Source organism: Tamandua tetradactyla, chromosome 7, assembly GCF_023851605.1.
Source record: "Tamandua tetradactyla isolate mTamTet1 chromosome 7, mTamTet1.pri, whole genome shotgun sequence".
NCBI classification, from domain to species: Eukaryota; Metazoa; Chordata; class Mammalia; order Pilosa; family Myrmecophagidae; genus Tamandua; species Tamandua tetradactyla.
In genome coordinates this window covers 40,837,298-40,855,882 of record NC_135333.1, presented here as the reverse complement: position 1 = coordinate 40,855,882, position 18,585 = coordinate 40,837,298, and the positions used below count along the sequence as shown (strand labels likewise).

General features: G+C 44.2%; 1 protein-coding gene across 2 annotated transcripts in view; it reads right to left on the bottom strand.

The window, feature by feature from the left end:
• The window catches only part of GTSE1 (G2 and S-phase expressed 1), a 33,371-nt gene extending 17,449 nt beyond the window's left edge, over positions 1-15,922 (bottom strand). For both annotated transcript variants that reach the window (XM_077169187.1, XM_077169188.1), the window contains exons 1-8: positions 15,798-15,922; positions 15,439-15,537; positions 9,145-9,202; positions 8,408-9,041; positions 5,555-5,725; positions 4,800-4,917; positions 3,037-3,399; positions 1,330-1,402 (exon numbers count right to left, since the gene is read on the bottom strand). In XM_077169187.1, coding sequence (XP_077025302.1) covers positions 1,330-1,402; positions 3,037-3,399; positions 4,800-4,917; positions 5,555-5,725; positions 8,408-9,041; positions 9,145-9,202; positions 15,439-15,517 — 1,496 coding nt within the window. In that variant the 5' untranslated portion in view covers positions 15,518-15,537; positions 15,798-15,922. The remainder of the gene's footprint in view (positions 1-1,329; positions 1,403-3,036; positions 3,400-4,799; positions 4,918-5,554; positions 5,726-8,407; positions 9,042-9,144; positions 9,203-15,438; positions 15,538-15,797) is intronic.
• Between the last annotated feature and the right edge of the window lie 2,663 nt (positions 15,923-18,585).

Sequence of the window (18,585 nt, the reverse complement as noted above, 5' to 3'; positions counted from 1 at the left end):
AACTGAGAAACAACATCACTCCAAGGAACACTTGCAGGGAGCAATGCTGTGAAATCAAGGAACCACACTCTGCAAAGTTCTGGAAGCCCACCCTGCTTCCTTTATTGCTGGATATTAGCAGCTCTACCACAAACTCCAGCAAAATAATTACAAATATTAACCTGTGTCACCCTCAAAGTCAGCCTATGAGGCAGGCACATCCACCTAATTTCACGGCAGAGGAACCTGAGGCCCAGGAAAGGAGGGAAGCTAGTATGTGGCTGTCTGGCTCCAGTCCTGGCTCTGACCTGTGCTGTATGGAAGGGCAGGAACTTCGGTATGGCTGACACAGAGCCATCAGGAAAAACACCTGGCCCAACCCCATAGTTCACATGCAAGAAAATGAGAGACAGAGTCACAGACAGGTGTGCAGGGGCAGCGGCAGGGCCAGAGTCAGGCCCCACTCTGTTGTTCTCGCCCCCTGCATCCCACCCTGGCCCATCCCACTGAACAGGCACAAATCAGGCTCCCACTTTGGCCCCACAACCCCACCCAGGAGACTCTGGGATACAGACAGGGTCAAGTAGCATCAGCATAAGGTTTCCTCCACTGGGAGTGAGGCTCCCAGAGCATCAGACTGGGAGTGAGTAACCAAAAGGACCAGAGGTGTAGTTGAAAGTCTCCACTCTCAGCAAGTGGCAAAGGAGGACAGCTGGTGATGGATGGTTAAGGGAAAGAAGTTGCCATATGAGAAAGCTGTACACCATGCCAGGCATTAAGCGCATGCATGTGTACTTTCTTATTGTTTATAGTATCCAAGGTGCTGAGCTTGTACCATCCCTACATGACAGGAGAGGAAGCAGGGTCAGGGTCATTTAAGAACTTGCACTAGACCAAAAAAAGCAGGAAGCAAGGGAGCCGGGATCCAAACCCACATCCAAATAACCTCACCATACCAGCAGTCCTAACCCTGGAACACACCAGAACCACCTGGGAACTTTTACAAAAAGCAGCCGTTGGGTTCTACCACAGACCCACTGGTTCAGCCCCTCTGGGACTGGGATCAGGCTCTGGCAGTTATTGCTCCTGGGCAGCATGGCTCCTGTGCAGAACCACTCTGAGATAGCCTTGAGAACCATGAAGTCTTCTGATCAGGAGAGTAAGTTGCTAGAGACCTGAGATCTGCAGTGAGATATAAAATGGCACTCATACCTCAGGGGCTCAGTCTGCTCTCCTGGGGACTGTGACACTGAGCTCAATAATGCACAGACAGGCTGTGGAGTTACCCTGCACCAATTCTCTCCTAACAGTGATATAAAAAGACAGAAAGCAGAGACTGATGTCCATTACCTTCCAACAGAGCAGCATGACTGTGGCCTCTGTGCCCGAGAGAATTCAGGTGTTGTGTTGTCTGGGGATTCACCTAAGACAAAGAGAGTGTGTGCATCAGTCCAGCTTGGAATGAGTGGGAAATCCACAGCGTGGGGAATCTGCATCAAATGGCCAACTGCCTATAAAAGTCTCTATTTTCCCAACTTGCAGTGAAGATGGCACTAGGAAGTAAAGAAGGAGGTTAGACTATTCACCACAGGGGCAACCTACTCAATGTGGGAAATTTGAGAAATGATGCTTACCTCCCCACACTGAGCTCAGAGACCCCAGCCCATCCAAGGCAAGGGCCCTAGAGAATGGCCAATGGATGCAGAACAGAAAGAGCACTCTTGCCCACTTCTGCCCCTTACAGTGGTTACTTACCCCCAAATAGGAAGGGAGCCCAGCTTCAAGAGTAGTAGAATAGAGGCAGCTTGTAAATGAGTTGAGTCTATTTATGAGGCACCTACCTAGAATTCACTGTACACTTGTCCACAAGAATACACAGAGAAAGAGCTAAAGAAATGTGAGAGGTCTCCCCTTAAGTCTTCAGCTGAATACTAAGCAGCACACATATAGGGCAACCGAGTTAAAACCAAGTACCGAGAACAACTACTAGAGCTCCTACAGGGCTGGGAAACATTCACCATCCAACCAGCCAGAGTGGAGAGACTGTATTGAATGCACAGGACTTTCAACAGAGACTCAGCAAGGTCACATATTCGTAGGAGGGCTAACCTATCCAAGAGAAAAGGCTATTCTAGACCCACCCTATCAAAGATTAAAAAGAAGCCTCTGAAGGATCAAGTTAATCTGGAGCATAACTGCCTGACAAAGCAAAATTCCATTCTTTAAACACAACAAAATCCAGACATGCAGAAGTTTAAAATTCACAATGTCAAGCAACCAATAAAAAAAAATATTATACATCTGAAAAAGCAGGAAAATGTGACCATAGCCAGGAATGAAATTTCAACAGAAACAGACTCCAAATGACAGGGGAAACGGGATAAGAAGAACTTTAACTATATCAACCATTATAGATATGTTCCAGGATTTACAGGAAGACAGAAAAACAATACAGAGGAAAATGGGGGAACTCTAATGTCAGTAATGAAAAATTAACTGGATGGGCTTAACTTCAGATTAGACACACTAAAGAAGAAAACAAATGCGTGAACTTGAAGACGTCATAGCAACCTGAAGCACAAGAAAAAAGGCTAAAGGACAGAGCCTCAGTGACATGTGAGACAACTTGAGAGGTCTAACGTACAGGCAGAGTCCCAAGAAAAAGAGAGAGAACAGGAAAAAATATTTGAAGAAATGGCCATTTTCCAGATTTGATTAAAAATATCAATCCACAGATCAAAGAAGCTCAAGAAATCCCACACAGGACAAACAAAAAGAAAGTCACATCAAAGTAATAATCAAATCGTTGAAGGAAAAAAGAGTAAGAGAAACTCTTAAAAACAGCCAGAGAAAAATTACATGTTGCATACAGAGAAATGAACACAAGACAAGAACAACTGACATTGCCTCCGAACAATGTGAACTAGAAGGCGGTAGAACATCTGTAACCTGCTGGAAGAAAATAAACCAGCAAAGAAACCACCACCACCACCAAAACTAACAATTTTTAGAAATGTAACTAGAATGTCTTCAATGTTTTTAAAATTGATTACTTACCAATAGAAAACTCAGGAATTTTAAACTGATTTGTTGGGGTAGGTACAAACTGCATCTTAGAATTTAGATAGGAATCTTGCCTTCGTGTACTTCCAGTTTTATTCAATTGAGATTTTGACACAGTGGCATTAGAGTTCAGTCTCAGGGATCTGTTTTCTGGAGTCTGTGGCTGGGGGAGAGCTGTGGTGGGCTCCTTGGGCTGCTCCCTAGTGTACACAGCAATCTCAGCTTCCTTGGTCTGCTTGTAGGATCCCTGCCTGGGGCCTGGATGCAAAGGCTGCTGCTGGATGGCGGGTCTGAGTCTGCTGAACTTGCTGGTGTCTGGCAGAGGTCGGGAATTGTATGCAGAAATAGTCACCGTTGCTGGAAGAGGAGACATACAAAATCTGGTTGTCCCACAAGTATACGTTATTTTTAAATTATGAGACCCGTGAACAAACCCAAGATATGGACCTTTTGCATATCTACCTTAAAGTGTTTCCAAGTGGAGAAAATATTTCTATCATGGTGACTTCCATATAAGAAGCACGTCTGTCTGGCCTGGGTATAATATACTAAGTACCCATGAGGCAGTATCATCAATGACATGACAACCCAGAATGCTTGCCGCTAAGCTGAGTACAGATTCTATGTGTAATCACCAAAATGTATCATAAGGCTATAGAAATTTAACCTCTACTGTCTTCCCTGATTATGCTGACAGCAGAAATCGACCCTAGGTAAGCAAATGGAAGTCAACAGTCTAGTCATCAAGTCCCACCTGTCCAGTCAGGAGATAGAGACGGGTACAGGGAGAGAAGAAGTAATCATCTCTAGTTAGGTCCTTTAAATTACCAAAAGGCATTGGGTCATAATAATCATGAAAGCTACTTAAAATAGAGCAGCAGATAAACTAGGAAGAAAATACCCAGCTACCAATATGCCCAGGACATAAGTCAATTTGGTAAAAAAATTCTTAAAGAAAAACTTTAAGAGTATGACCAAGGCCATAGTTCACACTCAAGCCTGCCCAGCAGCTTTATAATGCCATCCCGCTATCTACATTAGTTTATCTGCTCCTGGTACTCCTGCTATGTATAAAATAGACGCCCTGTTCAGCCTCCACATCAGCTCTGTACGTGTACACCTAATCCTCACCGCAGCACGGCCAGGGAGGCACCGTTATCCAAATGTGTAAAGACAAAAAAAGAATTTCTCTTAACTGCAGAGCAACTCTAACTTGAAGAGGAGCTCGTTCCTTTTCCCGTGGCCAACCAGACTCTCTTCCCTGTACCGCCAGATGGCGCCCCCGGCCTGCTTGGTGAGATGAAGATGCAGGCTGAACTGAAAACAGGTTTGGGATTTAAACAAAGGACCTGGTGTTGCAGGGGCCACGTGTGCCACATGATCTGGAATAGCCCTGCTTTATGAGCCTGTGCCTGAGGACCTCTGTGTTGACCTCTGTGTCAAGTGGCTGGTTTTAGGGTCCCTCTGTGTCCTCAGGCCCTGGGAACCTCATCACTTTACCACTGTGTGTGCCACTTGCTCGGAAACCATCCCTTGGCAAGCACCTCTTCTGTCTGGATGGGGAGCACCCTGAGGGCAGGGACCCAGACATAGCATCTTCACTGTCCCCGCTTTTAATCCAGGTCACAGCAGGGTAAGCCCCCAAGGACCTGTGGCTGAGCCTCAGTGTTTCTGTAAAAACAGTTCCCAGAGGAACAGATAGCATTCAGGACATCACTGGCTAGATGCCCATCTGAACAGACTCCTGGCAGCCTTACCTTTGCCTACAGCTGGAGAAGCACACGTACTACAAGTCAAAACAGACCCCGAGGAATAAGTCTTTCTTGCAAGATTGCCAGTACAACCAGGTGGTTTCAACAGAGTCTTTAGTCCCAACTGAAACAAAACGTTAAAAAAAAAACCCAGAATAATGAAACATCTCACTATCCATCCATTACTCACTTCTACAAAAGTAGGGTTTTGAAATAATTTTTAATAATTATCATCTTGAATTGAAAGGAGAAAAATGCTAAGCAATCTTTCTCCAAATGTAGTCCCAAAGCATCAGAAATACCTGAAGGAGCTTAATAAAAATGCATCTTGGGACCCCAACCCATATCCACTTAATAGCAGCTGTAGGGCTGAGCTTTGGGGCATTTTAACAAGTCCTGCCAGTGATTCTCACACATGGCTCAGTTCAGCCACCACTGCTGGAAAACAAGCAGCAGAGGTATGGGTGGGGATCTCCAGGCCTAGGAGGAGCTGCAGTTTCCCAAAGCCTGCAATATTCCATATCTCCAGTGCACGGGACAGCCACAGTCACACAGGAATGGGACACTCAGGGGCACACAGCCTCCAACATTGTGTTCACACCTCTAGGCCTTGTATTCTTTGCATTTCACCAGGCTGCCTCCCATGGACTATATTTTCCACTTTCCCATTTTGATTTCAACAAAGGCCATGTCACTTGTACCCAAAGCTGCCATCTGATTCCTATCAATTCCAGGTCACAGCCTGCCCTCAGCCAACTCACCTTGTTGGGGATGAGGCGTGATTTCTGGCCTTGTGCCAAATGACTTCCACTGGTGGGCAAACTCATGGCATCCAGAGTGGCTCTGGATTTGTCAGGGAGCACCTCTCCGTGGGCTTCCTTATTGTTTAGAATTTTCATCCTGGAAGAACTAACTGGTACCTCTTTCTTAGGCTGAAAAATTTCATTTTGAAATGTGAGAACAGTCTAGTCTATAACAATGTACAGAGATACTCAGGCTTCAATTTAGAGCAACTTCAGACACAATCTATCTTCTCCAGTGCTACACATGTTTCTCAATTCATCAACCAAATTGAGGGGAATGTGGCAGTTCACTTCCTCCACCAAATCATGGCAGACAAAAATAATGGATTTTGCTTCCTCATTAGAAAGAGTAAGATAATACTAAGTCGGAGCATGAATAAGAGAGAGATCCTCTAAAGCTATTTCTCAATTGGGATTCTTCTTTAAGGATGATAATGAGGAAACTGGTTCTAGTTATGCAAATTTTAAACTTACACAGAAAGGAATCATTCATTAAACGTTCATTTCCTCTACCAGAGAAGCTACTCAATTGCAATAAATCTCGGCCTTCCACTGAAAGCCACTTTTCTTTTGCCAGCAGATTCAAACTATCTCTGACATATTTAGGAACAAGAACATTCATGGAACTAATCTGTGATTATATAAATAACACCTTATAACAAGGACCATTATTAAGGTAAGAACAATAGAAGTTCATAAAATCATAAAGGAGCAACACTGTCTTTTTTTTCCTTTATAGCATTTTTAAAAATTGAGATACTTTACAAACATAATTCAACCATTTTAAAGTATAGATTTCAGTGTTTTTTCAGTATATCCATTAAGGTGTACAACCACCACCACTAATTCCAGAACATTTCCATCACCCAAAAGGAAACCCATACCTCTTAACAGTTAGTCCCAATTCTTCCCTCCGCCCTTCCTCCCACACCGTGGCATTCCTTGGCAACATTCTGTCTCTATGGATTTCCTATTCTAGACACTTCATATAAATAGAATCACACATTATGGGATCTTTTGGGTCTGCTTTCTTCTACATAGCATGTTTTCAAGGTACATTCATATTGTAGCATGCATCAGCACTTCATTCCTTTTTTAGCTGAGTAATATTCCATTATATTGCAGATATATCAATTTGTTTATCCATTCATTAGCTGATGGACATTTGGGTTTTTTTTTTACTCCTGGGGTACTATGGCCAATATGCAATGAACATTTTTTACAAATTTCTATGTGAAATATGTTTTCAGTTCTCTTAGGTATATACCTAGTAGAATATACCCACTAACTCCATGTTTTACTTTTTGAGGACTGTCAAACAGTGACTGCTATTTTACTTTTCACCAGCCATATATGAGTGTTCCAAGTTTTCCACATCCTCACCAAAACTTGTTATTTTCCATTTTTTTGAAGTTATGGTCATGCTAGCAACATCTTTTTTTTTTTTTTTTTTTTTTTTTTTTTTAAGAGAGAGGGAGGAAAGGAAGGAAAGACAGAGAAGGAAGGAAGGGAGGAAGAAAGGGAAACATTTTTAAACATTTTCTTGTTTTATTATATTTTGTTTGTTTTTTACATGGGCTGGGGCCGGGAATCGAACCGGGGTCCTCCGGCACGGCAGGCAAGCACTCTTGCCCGCTGAGCCACCGCGGCCCGCCCCTAGCAACATCTTTTAAAGTGCATTTCTAGACAGGTGTTGCAATCACATCAGCCAGTCATTTTAGAGAAAGCCCTCCCAGGAGTGAGTTTCACTGAGCAAGGGCAGCTAAAGTACAGGTTAGCTGGAGAGCCAACACCTACCTCACTGGCCAAAACCAGCTCTCAGGAAACCCAGACCACCGGGGCAGGGGGAAAAGGCCCCAGATAGCCAAAATAGTACCTTAACCTTAATGTTCATTCCAGAAATATCATCACTCTAGAAATTTTCATCCAAAATGGTCTCCAGAAAAATAAGTTTTTATGATTAAAGGAGTAGATGCCCCCACGGCCACATGGGTGGGGATGCAATTTCCTAGAACCCTGTTTAGGTTTCTATGTGGCAAATGCTTTTTTCAGCCCATTTCAATTCGGGGTTGTGGTAACAGGAGCCATATGGCTCAGGAGAGATGCCTAGGGGGAAAGAGGCCCAGGTAGGCCGTATCTTACAGTCCTCCTGACAAACCCACAGGCATCATTCCTCTTTTCTAGGCTCACAGGACAGGGAGTAGAGCTGAGAATGGGCTGCAGGCCGGGTTCAGACACTGCTCCTTCCGGGTCCTTTTCTACAAAAGAGGAGCTTCTTCCCCTCTCCTGAGCAGAGGGGCAGATCAGGACATACCTGGAAGCCACCGGTGTCTGACCCACCCTTCTCCTTCCTGACTATCCTCCCTGCGAGCCTCCTGGACCCTCCCAGTCACTCTGAGTTAGCTGACTGCACCCCAAAGCCAGATTGTCAGCAGCCGTTTCCCATTTCAGACCAGGAAGAAAGTGATCTAAACAAATTCCCAGTTATCTAGCATGCCCTGTGGCTGTTTCAGAGGTAGAAAATTTTCGGTGGAGGTTGCTTGGGAATGGAAATGAAATCCCTAATGGGTGGGATGCCCAGCATTGTAACAAAACACAACGAAAAACGTCACACAGAATTCAGAAGGACGGCCCAGGAGCAAGCCAGCCCTGCTCAATTCTACCCCCAAATTCTTACCTCTGAGCCCTCAGAGTATACATTTCCTAGTCTCCCCTCTAATGGTTTCCATTAAGGAGCATAAAATGAGAGGGCTAAGAAGCAAGGGAGTATCCAATTCCCCAGGGGATGTTCTGGACCATAATTCTGCCTACCTTCTCCATGGCTAGGTGGATGTTCTTCCCTCGAATTGCCGAAGCTCGGGGTGGCTGCAATCTGCTCATGGTCCTTTTCTCCATCCCTACCTGATGCGGCCGGTGAGCGGCACTCAGGTCTGCTGCCCCATAAGAGCCAGCAGAGCAGAGCAGCTGCTGCGTTTCAGGGAGGCTGGCCTGGGCATGGGTACCCTGCAAGCCACAGGGAGAGTCAGGGAACGGGGCCACCTCCAACGGTGTCCGGGCCCCTGAGAGCAGCGGTCCCATCAAGGGGCTATCCGACAGGTAGTATGTCTCCCTTTTAAGTGACTTGGGGCTTTTCTTCAGTCCATTTTCTTTCTCAAAGAGATTCATTTTTAATTGTGATTCTTGCACAAAATTTTCCACGCCCTGGCTCAAAGGGTCTTCAGACTTATCAGCTTTGGCTGCCTTGTTTTTGCTCTTGCTTTTGATCTGCAAAGCCAATAAGTGAGCTTCCTTATAAACTTCCACAAATTTTTCCCCAGTGAGAGGACTCCATGATGCTGCTAAATCAGATTCTTCAGGAATCTGATTATTTAATTCTAAGCCAGCTGCAATACATTTTTCTTTATGCCCAACAGGTCCAAAAAAGACTTCATCATCTTCATCTGCACTGTTTTTTAAAGAAAAGAATTATTAATAACACTGGTATTTAAATGAAAGATTTTACTGAATGTGGTTATGCCCAAGGAAAGGAAGAAAACTCATTTGTTTACCTTGACGAAGACAATGAAAGATCAAAGTCAAATTTTTCATCAGTCAAAAGAAGAATGTCTGGGGAAGAAAACGTGATTTGTTATTTTAGAGCTGGAGCTGATGAAGAGAAAAATATTACCTGTTCCTAGAGTTATCAAAACTTGGATGAATTCTGTAAACCTACAATTGCTCTTTACAAAAGAAAATATATATATATTATGAAATTCACCCCAAATGTATAACTATCATTATTTTAATAGTCATATCTTCATGGTGGGCTCTAGATTATCTTATTTTTTTTCTTTTTCCTATTAAAATAGCATCAACCATTCTGTGTTTGCTAAGCTGTCTCCCAAAGCATAAGTCCTTTTTCTAAGATATAATCTAAAATGCATTCATCAAGCCATTAGCTTTTCAAGAATAGGTAACTCATTTTCAGGTATAGAATATTTTCAAAAGACCATCTGCTTCAGCTTCCCTAGAATTAAATTCCCTCTCACAAACTATAGAACATTTATTCATCTTTCAAAACTGAATGCGAGTTTTATTCAATCACAGTAGGGACTCAATACAGAGTTGACTGTCATCTCTTCTTCAGAGTCTTTCCTAAAACCCCAGATAAAACTGCTTTGCACACACCATCCACATTCCTATCACAATTCCTCCACTGGACTCATATGTTTATCCGCCCTCTAGCAGACCACAGGCTCCAGGGGCTAGTCTGCCCCTCTACTGGGGCAAGTGTTGCCCTCCTCCAGCTCCAACCCCAGGTTCAGCTCCTCTGGAAGGTTCCCATTATACCATGGCCCAACCTCTCACAACAGCAGCCCTGATACGTTGTAAATTTCTGTTTACTCTTCTTTCACTCCAATTAGACTGCAGGCTCCTCCAAAACCACAAATGCCTTATATTCCCCTGAATTCCCCAAGGTCCAGGAAAGAGTCTAGACACTTAGCAAATGTTTATCAAATGCACTGAACTTATATTTCTATAACATTTATACAGCACATTCACAAACAACATCTTATCTGATCCTAATACACAATGCAGCTTGCTTATAAAAAATATCAAATTGAAAAATATACTGATCCTAATAAGTCAAGAAAAAAACCTAATCAAGGAAATGGCAGAAAGCACAATTGCCCAAAAAAATAATGGGGAAATAACCACAGACAGAGGAAATTAAAAGATTCATAAAGTAGTTATTCAACTCTATACAAATAAACCTAAAAACTTGACTGAAATGGAAAATTTTATAGGAAAATATAATTTGTCAAAATTGACTCCAGAAAAGAGAAAAAAATCCTAGCATTTCAATTATCATAAAATAATTGAAGAAAATTTATCAAAGAACTATCCTCCACCAAAAAGCACAAATCCCAGATAGTTTCATAGGTATTCCATCACATCTTTAAGGAACATTAATTCCAGTGCTGTTTTTTTTTTTTTTTTGGGTGCATGGTCCAGGAATCGAACACGGGTCTCCTGCATAAAAGGTGACCATTCTACCACTGAACCACCTGTGCACCCTGCCAGTGCTATTTATATTTCTCCAGAGGACAGAAAGGAAACCTTTCAACTTATTTCTATGAAGTAAGCATAATTATGACACCAGAAACTATAACGCTTACTCTAAAGAAAGGTACAGACCAATATCTTATTACCAATATAAAAATCCTAAATAAGAATTTTCATAAACAGAATCCAGCAACACATTAAAATAACACATCATGACTAAATGAAGCTCATTTCAGGACTGTGAGGATGACTTAATTTCACACAAATCTAATAAAGTAATTCATTACATTATTGGACCTGAGGGAGAAGAAAGTCATATATACTGAAACAGTATATGGTAAAATGCAAAATACATTCTTGATTTTTAAAACTCTGAAAGCGCCCATGACTGCTTTCTATTGACTATATTCATCCTGTTTTCTACATATCTATCTTCCTGTTTACAAGAACAATTTTCAACATAAAAGCTATTATTACTTTGTCAAAAAGCTTTGACTAAACAAAAATGTTTCACTACCAAAAATCACAGTTTAGAGGTCTCAGCTAAGATCATCTGACATCTTCCATTAACTTAACCTTTTGGGAAGACAACAGTGTCGTAGTTGTTCCTTTTCCTCATGGTATTTAATAAAGTGGAGCTACAGTAAGGAAAAAAACTATGGACAATAATTAATAATATAGTAAATATAATCAATAATTGATATGATATATAATAATACTGTTTCATCAATTGTAACACACTAATGCAAAATGTTAATAATAGCAAAAACCTGTGGGGATGGTATTTGGGAGCTGTATTTTCTGCATGATTTTTTTGTAAACCTACAACTGCTCTAATAAAAAAATTTAAATAAACTAACTAAATAATAGAGATATTTTATCAATTTAAGGAAGTATCAATCTCAACTCAAAAGCCAAAATCAGGTTTAATAGGGAAACACCAGAAGCATTCCTTCTAGAGACAAGAACAATTATATTTTATCTGTTAGGATAGGCTAACTTATGCTGCAGCAACAAACAACCCCCAAAGCTCGAGTAGCTTAAAACAACAAAGGTAGACATCCCCCTCAAGCTGCATGTCTGCTGAAGATAGGCTTGAGTTTCTCTCCACACTCTCCTCTCCTGCTCCAGGACCAGGCTGATGGAACCTCCCCTGTCAGGAACCCCACTGGTGTCTATAGTAGAAGGAAGGGAAATGAAAAATTCTACACTGGCTCTTAGAGACTTCTAAGCAGAGTGACACATCTCACACTTCCATTTCATTGGCAAAGAGCATCACTAGGCCAAAGGTAAATTCAAATGGGCAGAAAGTACAATTTTATCAGGTACTAGAAGGAAAAAGCAAGTAGAAATACTGGACAACCACCTATATGGAAATTAACCCACAAGCCAGCACCAGCCTTCAGGGAAAACACCGGAAGCAATTCCATTGAAGCCAGGCATGTGGCAGTAATGTCTACAAAACCCACAATTCTTATTAGACGAAGAAAATAATTTGAAGGTAAAATTATCATGGTGCACAGATGCTATGATTATACATACAAGAAGGAAATCAAGAAAATCAAATGAAAACCATGATAAATAATAAAAGGATTAAAGAAGATGGCTGAGCACAAAATTGTAACATAGCAATCAACAGATTTATAGATCTAAAGAACAGTTAGAAGATATAATGAGGGAAAAGACCTTATTCATCATAGCAACAAAAAATACAAGCTACCCATGAACAAAGCTAACAAGAAATATACAAGATGAAATGAAGAAAACTTAATGAAATGGCAAAAAATATATATGTCAAATAAGAAGGGAAAATGTATTATTCAATAAATGGTATTGAGATAAACTAGATAACTCTTTGCAAGAGCAACAGTAATGTTTGATCCTCATACCTTACCAGGACACATAAATCCAAAATTTAATTGAAAAAAATGAAACCCAAAAGGAACAAGAAGAAACCATGGGGAAATTCTTTTATAACCTGGGAGTGCAGAGGTATCACTACGATATCAAACTGGAAAGCATAAAATAAAAGATACTCAACTATATAAAAATGTTAAAAATCCCCACATGGCAAAAATCACCATGACCCAAGTTAAAAGAAAGAAGCAGGAAAATGAGTATTTGCAATTCCTATCACAGATAAAGGGTTAATTTATAAAGTGTGTTTACAAATTACTAAGAAAGAAATTAATAATCTACTAAAAACAGGCAACGAATATGAACATATAATTCACAGAAAGTAAAACTAAAAGTTCTTATATATATGACAAAAGGTTCAACTTTACTCAAAAATAAGAGTAATGAAAAATAAACTTACCCCAAGATTCCACTTTTCACTTATCAGAACATTTGATAAACTATACACAGGGTTAGGAGGAAAGAGACAATTCACTGCTGGGAAGATGCACATTATTATGACTCTTTTGAAGGCAACTTGGCAAAACCTATCAAAATGACAACAGTGCATGCCCACTGGGCCAACAAGTCTACTTCTGTGAATGGAGCCTACACACTCAAGGGTATGCAAAACAAAGTATGGACATGGCTATTTCCTGCAGCAAGACATGGAAACAACCAACATCCACCCACAGCAGATTAGATAAATTACAATACATTCCCCCAATGGGACAATACTTACGTAGAGAAAAGTATACCAACACTCTTTATATGCCGATAGATGACCACCATCTAAATAAAGTGGAAAAAGCCAAGGGCAAACTTAATAGATCACTTCTAGAAACTTTCAACTGTCTGATGTGGTTAAAAGACCCCTGAACCAGGAGTTGGGGAAGCAGTAGTCCACTCCAGGTCCTATACCTGGTTCTGCTGACCTTGGGCAGGTTGGCCCTGTCATCTGCAGGCGTGTGAGCACCTACACCAGCCAAGCACTCCACTAGGGACCAGGCAGACATGGCTAAACAAGCCATGGGAAAACAGTAAAATGCTGTGTTGAGAGGTACTAGCACAGAAGCAGGGACACTACCGAGGTCAAAATCGATTCTGGAGGTAGAGATGATGGATAATGGTGAGAGCAACAGAAGAATGTGAGAGGTGAAGGAGAGGGATGACTCAAGAATCACTCTGAGGCTCAGAGAATGGACAGCTGGTGAATGCAGGGAGCCAGTTACTTTGATGGGGGAGACAAAGAAGAACAGCTTAGGGATGGGGTAGGTCATAAGACAGGTTGAAGCTGGGGTGCATATGAGACATTTATGTGAAGATGCCAAATTGAGAGGTGAAGATACAAGTTCAGAGCTCAGATGAGAGAGAGGCCAAGTCAAGACAAAATGTGGACGTCACAAGAAAGCAGGTGGGGTTCAAAGCCATGGGAATGAAGAAGAGCCCCTAGAGCAAAAGTATACAGAAACCTCGGGCCAGGTCGTGGGGAAGATCAGATGCAGAAGATGGTAGGGGAGGAAGTAGAACCTGCAAAGAGATGGAAAGATGCATCAGCCAAAGAGGCAACAGGCTAAGAAAAAGTGCCTCAGAAGCCAACAAGGAAAGCTTCCAGAACAGAAGGTCAAATGTCAATGAGAAGATGATTAAGACAAAGAAAAGTGACAATGGGTTTGGTGACACAGAAGTTATCAGTGAGTGATGAAAGTAGTCTGAGTGGAATGGCAGGAACAGAAGCTACAGTGGCAGGTGAAAAAACTGCAAAAGCAAATAGAGACAAAAACATTCAAGTCTGGCAGTAAACTGGCAGCATAGCCATGGTAAGGCAGAGGAAGGAATAAGAAGACAAGTGAAATAACAGAATGTATTTGTATGTCAATGATGAGCATGATCTAATGGAGAGGCAAAAAGTAACGATACGTTTATATGGAATATATATTTATACGGAATGTCCAGAATAGGCAAATACATACTAACAGAAAGCAGATTAGCAATTACCCGGGGATGGGGGGAAAAGGAGAAGTAACTAATTGTTGTTTCTTTTTGGGGTGATGAAAAAGGTTGTGGAATTAGTGATGATGGTTGCACAACATTGTGAATGTACTAAAGGCATGGAACTGCATACTTTAAAATAGTGACTTTTGTGTCATGTGACTTTTTCCTCAAAAAAAAAGGTAAAGGATATGAAGGAGGGGTGACAGAAGGGGTTGAAGTCCTCAAGAACGAGTCCTCAAGAAGGGCTTAGCAATGCTTATGGAAGGGAGTATATAAGAGGAGGGAGACAGGTGCAGAAGCAAATACCTTTCTAGATAAGATGAAGAAGGAATGATGATTTGCAGTCTCCAGGAGAGTTTCTGCAAAACAGAGGTGTTTAATGATCCCCAATCTACCTGTCTTACATGAATGTGGTGAGGAATGAAGGATGATAAAAAGGATATCAAAATGTTTTAAGAGGGAAAGAGGGTACAGACCTTAACTTATTTTCTCAGGCTATTATACCCACACCAGACAAGGACAAAACAAGAAAGGAACTTCAAAACTACTTCAGGCACTAAAGTAGTATCAGCAAACAGAAACCAGCCAGAGATAACAGAAGGAAACCTCGGATGCAGTTGAACAAGTATCTGCATGCCTACTATCTGCGCTCAGCACTGGGGTCTCTGCAGTAGGCAAAACCCCTTAAGGATCTGAAGGGATCTGAAGTGGGGGTGGGGTCAGAACACCAAGGCACAAACAATTAAGCTGTAAGGATGCCACCGAAAATTAAATCGAGGAAAGGAAGGGCGAGTTTCATGAGTATGGGTAGTGAAAAGGTCAGTGGGTAAGCTCTCGCAGGAGCACCACCCCTACGTCTGTGCTGAGAATCCTGAGGGGCCAAGCTGACGGTGACAAGGCCCTACCATCGTTCCCCGGCGCGCCCATCTGCGCCTCTCCCGCCTGGTCGGCTGAAGGCACGTCGGCGCCGCGTCCTCCTTCCATGGACAGCTATCACGGAGTCACTGCGGGGAGAAAGGGCCAGAAGACAAGGGGTAAGCGTACGCTGCGGCCAGGGCCTCTGGCCCCTTCAGTCCCGGCTAGGCGGTGGCACGGGGAACGAAAGCCAGGGGCCCGGCCCGGGTGAGGAACCGGCGAGGCCGCGCGACCGAACCGCATCCCGGGAACCCAGGCCGGCCGGGTCACAAGCCTGGCGCCGTCGCCGGAATAGCGGGGCCCCCAGCCCTCGGCATCCCAAGCCGCCCGGGACCACTCATTCCCTCACCAGCAGCGGCGGACGATGCGGGGTGCGTCCCGCCGAGGGTTTTAAACGTGGCGCGGGCAGCCGGATTGGCCGGTTTGAACAGGACCCGCAGCGCCCGCGGGCCCCGGTGCACCCTGGGGGTTGGAGTCCGCGCTCCCGGAGGAGGCTCACAGCGCGCCTGCGCAGTGCCTCCGCTTAGCGTCGCGAGACGCGCGGGCGGTGGGGAGTGCGCGGGGTTGTGTGGCGTCGCTCCTGAGCCAGGGGCTGGCGCCTTCCCCTGCGGGCCTCGAACTCCAGGGTGTTGGTTAAATGAAATAAATGCATCTGCCTGCTTTGGAAAGCGATACTTATCAGTTATTCTTGACATGATTATAAAAAGACCCGGGCCCTGCGGCGAGGACCACAGGCGTGGTGTCAGTGGCGCCTGTGAACTGAGAGCATTCCGAGAGCAGCTCGGTGCCGGCCGTAGGGAAAATCCACAGCAGGTTTCCCGAGTGCCCCGGCCTGCGGAAGGCGGAGAGGGTGACAGCAGGGAGGCTCGGTTTGTCCTGAGCGCGAAGGGGAGCCAGGGAGGGAGAGGCTGTTGTTTGATGGTTAGAAGGTTGACTGGCTCTATGAGCTGGGGCAGCAACTGGAGAGGGTGAATCAGAAGGGAAAAGTGATGAGATCTGTGTTGGGGGAGGGGTGGTGTTACAACCCAGCTCTTGGAGGGCTCTGGTGGAGTCAGGTCGAAGACCAAAGAATATGCCAGGCGCAGAGTTAGATATTCATTTTAATCAAGATTTATGAATAGGAAAGGATTCTTCCCGATGGCGGCCAATGGGGAAGTGGAAGTCAGCATTCCACAAGAGGCGCTGGGAGTGCAAGGGCTTATAAGGGTTTATGACAAGGGTGTGAGAACAGAGTTTCAGAAGGGTCTTGTGACACAGCGTCTGGAGGTTTATCAACAGTGATCAAGGGAGGAGAGTTTCAGTGCCTTCTTTATGAAACCATTTATACATTCTGTCCCTCCTGAGGAGGTCTAATGACTTTTCCTGGTCACGTAAGCAATGAATGACCTGCTCTCAATATGGAGGGGAATCCCAGACCTTGGCTCCCTACATTTGGGACAGCAGATACAAGATCCCTGACCTGAGTGACCCACAGGACTGAGACTGACCTCATTTGAGCCTCTGTCTGTGAACTGGGTATAAATAATACCCACTTCACAAGACTAAGCTCTAAGGGGCTGGGCTGGGTCTCACTTCTGGCTCTGCCCGCGGCACTAAGGCTGCGCTGGGTAAGGTGGGGTGGTAAGACAGCTGGGAAGGAGTCTCTGCCTGCCCACTGCATTCTGCTTGTGGCTTGTCCCAGCATTTCTGACAAGCTCTTTTATGTCTGGGGCTCCATCTGCAACCTTGGGCCTCCCTACTCCCTGTCCCCACCCCTACTGCATTCCCATGTGCTAGGTCCCATTGACCCTTCCTTTCTCACCTGAGCTTCTGGTCTTGGGCCCTCTAAGTTCCCTCTGTCTTTTGCTCAGGGTCCTGGATAACTAGAGAGCAATGGCACCAAACAGGCTCAAGTGCAAATCCCAGCTGTGCTATTTACCAGTTCTACTATCAGTCAGGAGCCTTTGGGTTGCAAGTAACAGAAAACCAGCTTCAAGCAGGCTTCAGAAAGATTTATTGGTTCAAGGAACAGGGAAATCCAGAGGTGGCTTTGGCTTCAGGTCTGGATAGAGAGAGGGGCTCAAAGGAGACCCTTGGGTCAGCCCATCTCCCAGTTGCCTCTCTTGGGTTTTGCCCCACTGCCCAGGAGCTCCAGGCTCCTCTCCACCTGTTAGGGTCAGAGGGCAGAGGGCTGATTCAGTACTACTTGTGCCAAATTGAGTCAAAAGGCCCATGTCTGCCGATCCATGTACCACAGGGCAACAGTGGCAGGAGCTAGGATGGTCCTGCCCTCGGAGGCACTTAGCCCAGGCATTTAATCCCCACATCCCTATAGACATGGGCTGGGGGTGCTGAGTGGAAGTCTCAACTCTTCCTGCCTTCCTAACTCCGTCAGGTCTTGCCTGGAACCATAGTGGGGATGGGCTGACTGAGTGCTGGGACTCTCAGGAGGAACTGAGCAGGAGGTGTCTGGCTCATGAGTGGGCAAGTAGACTCCTCCTCTGATGCCTCATTAATTCCCACATGGAGACTTCAGAGCAGTTACTTTGAAATCCTATTGTAATTACCCATTTTCTTGAATCTGCCCCACCCCAAGTACTTCAAGGAAAAGCTGGTCTCCCAGGGCCCAGCTCCAGGACTGGCAGGTAGGAGATGCTTAGAGAAGCCCAGCAAGGATTAATGGAAAGAACCAACTAATTCATTTACTTTAATCCCAGGAATCTGCCTGGGCTTGAGAGAGCCCCCACCCTGTGTCCAGTATGTTCAGGCACCTAATTTCAATATGAACTGAAAGGACTTGAGAAACCCTGTGCCCTCTTGTCTCCCCCCTCCAGGAAGGCTGACCTCAACATAGCTGAGCCAGAACATCACCCTTCGGCCAGCAGCCCACTCAGGTTATCTGGAGGCAGGCCGATAACAGGGAAGCAGGAGACAGCAGCAACATGGATTAAAACAGGCTGTGATCATGTTAAAGCTAAATGTTTTAACTTAGTGGTTGGCTTTTGCCACACAAATGCAGCCCCTGAGCTCCATCCCCAGAGCCCAGCAAACACACCAGCTCAGTGGGTGTGCATTCAAGATTAAAATCAGAGCTGACAAAGGAAATCAGGTACCTCAGGCCCCATTATGGTGTGCAGTTTAAGAGAGAAAACAAGCCC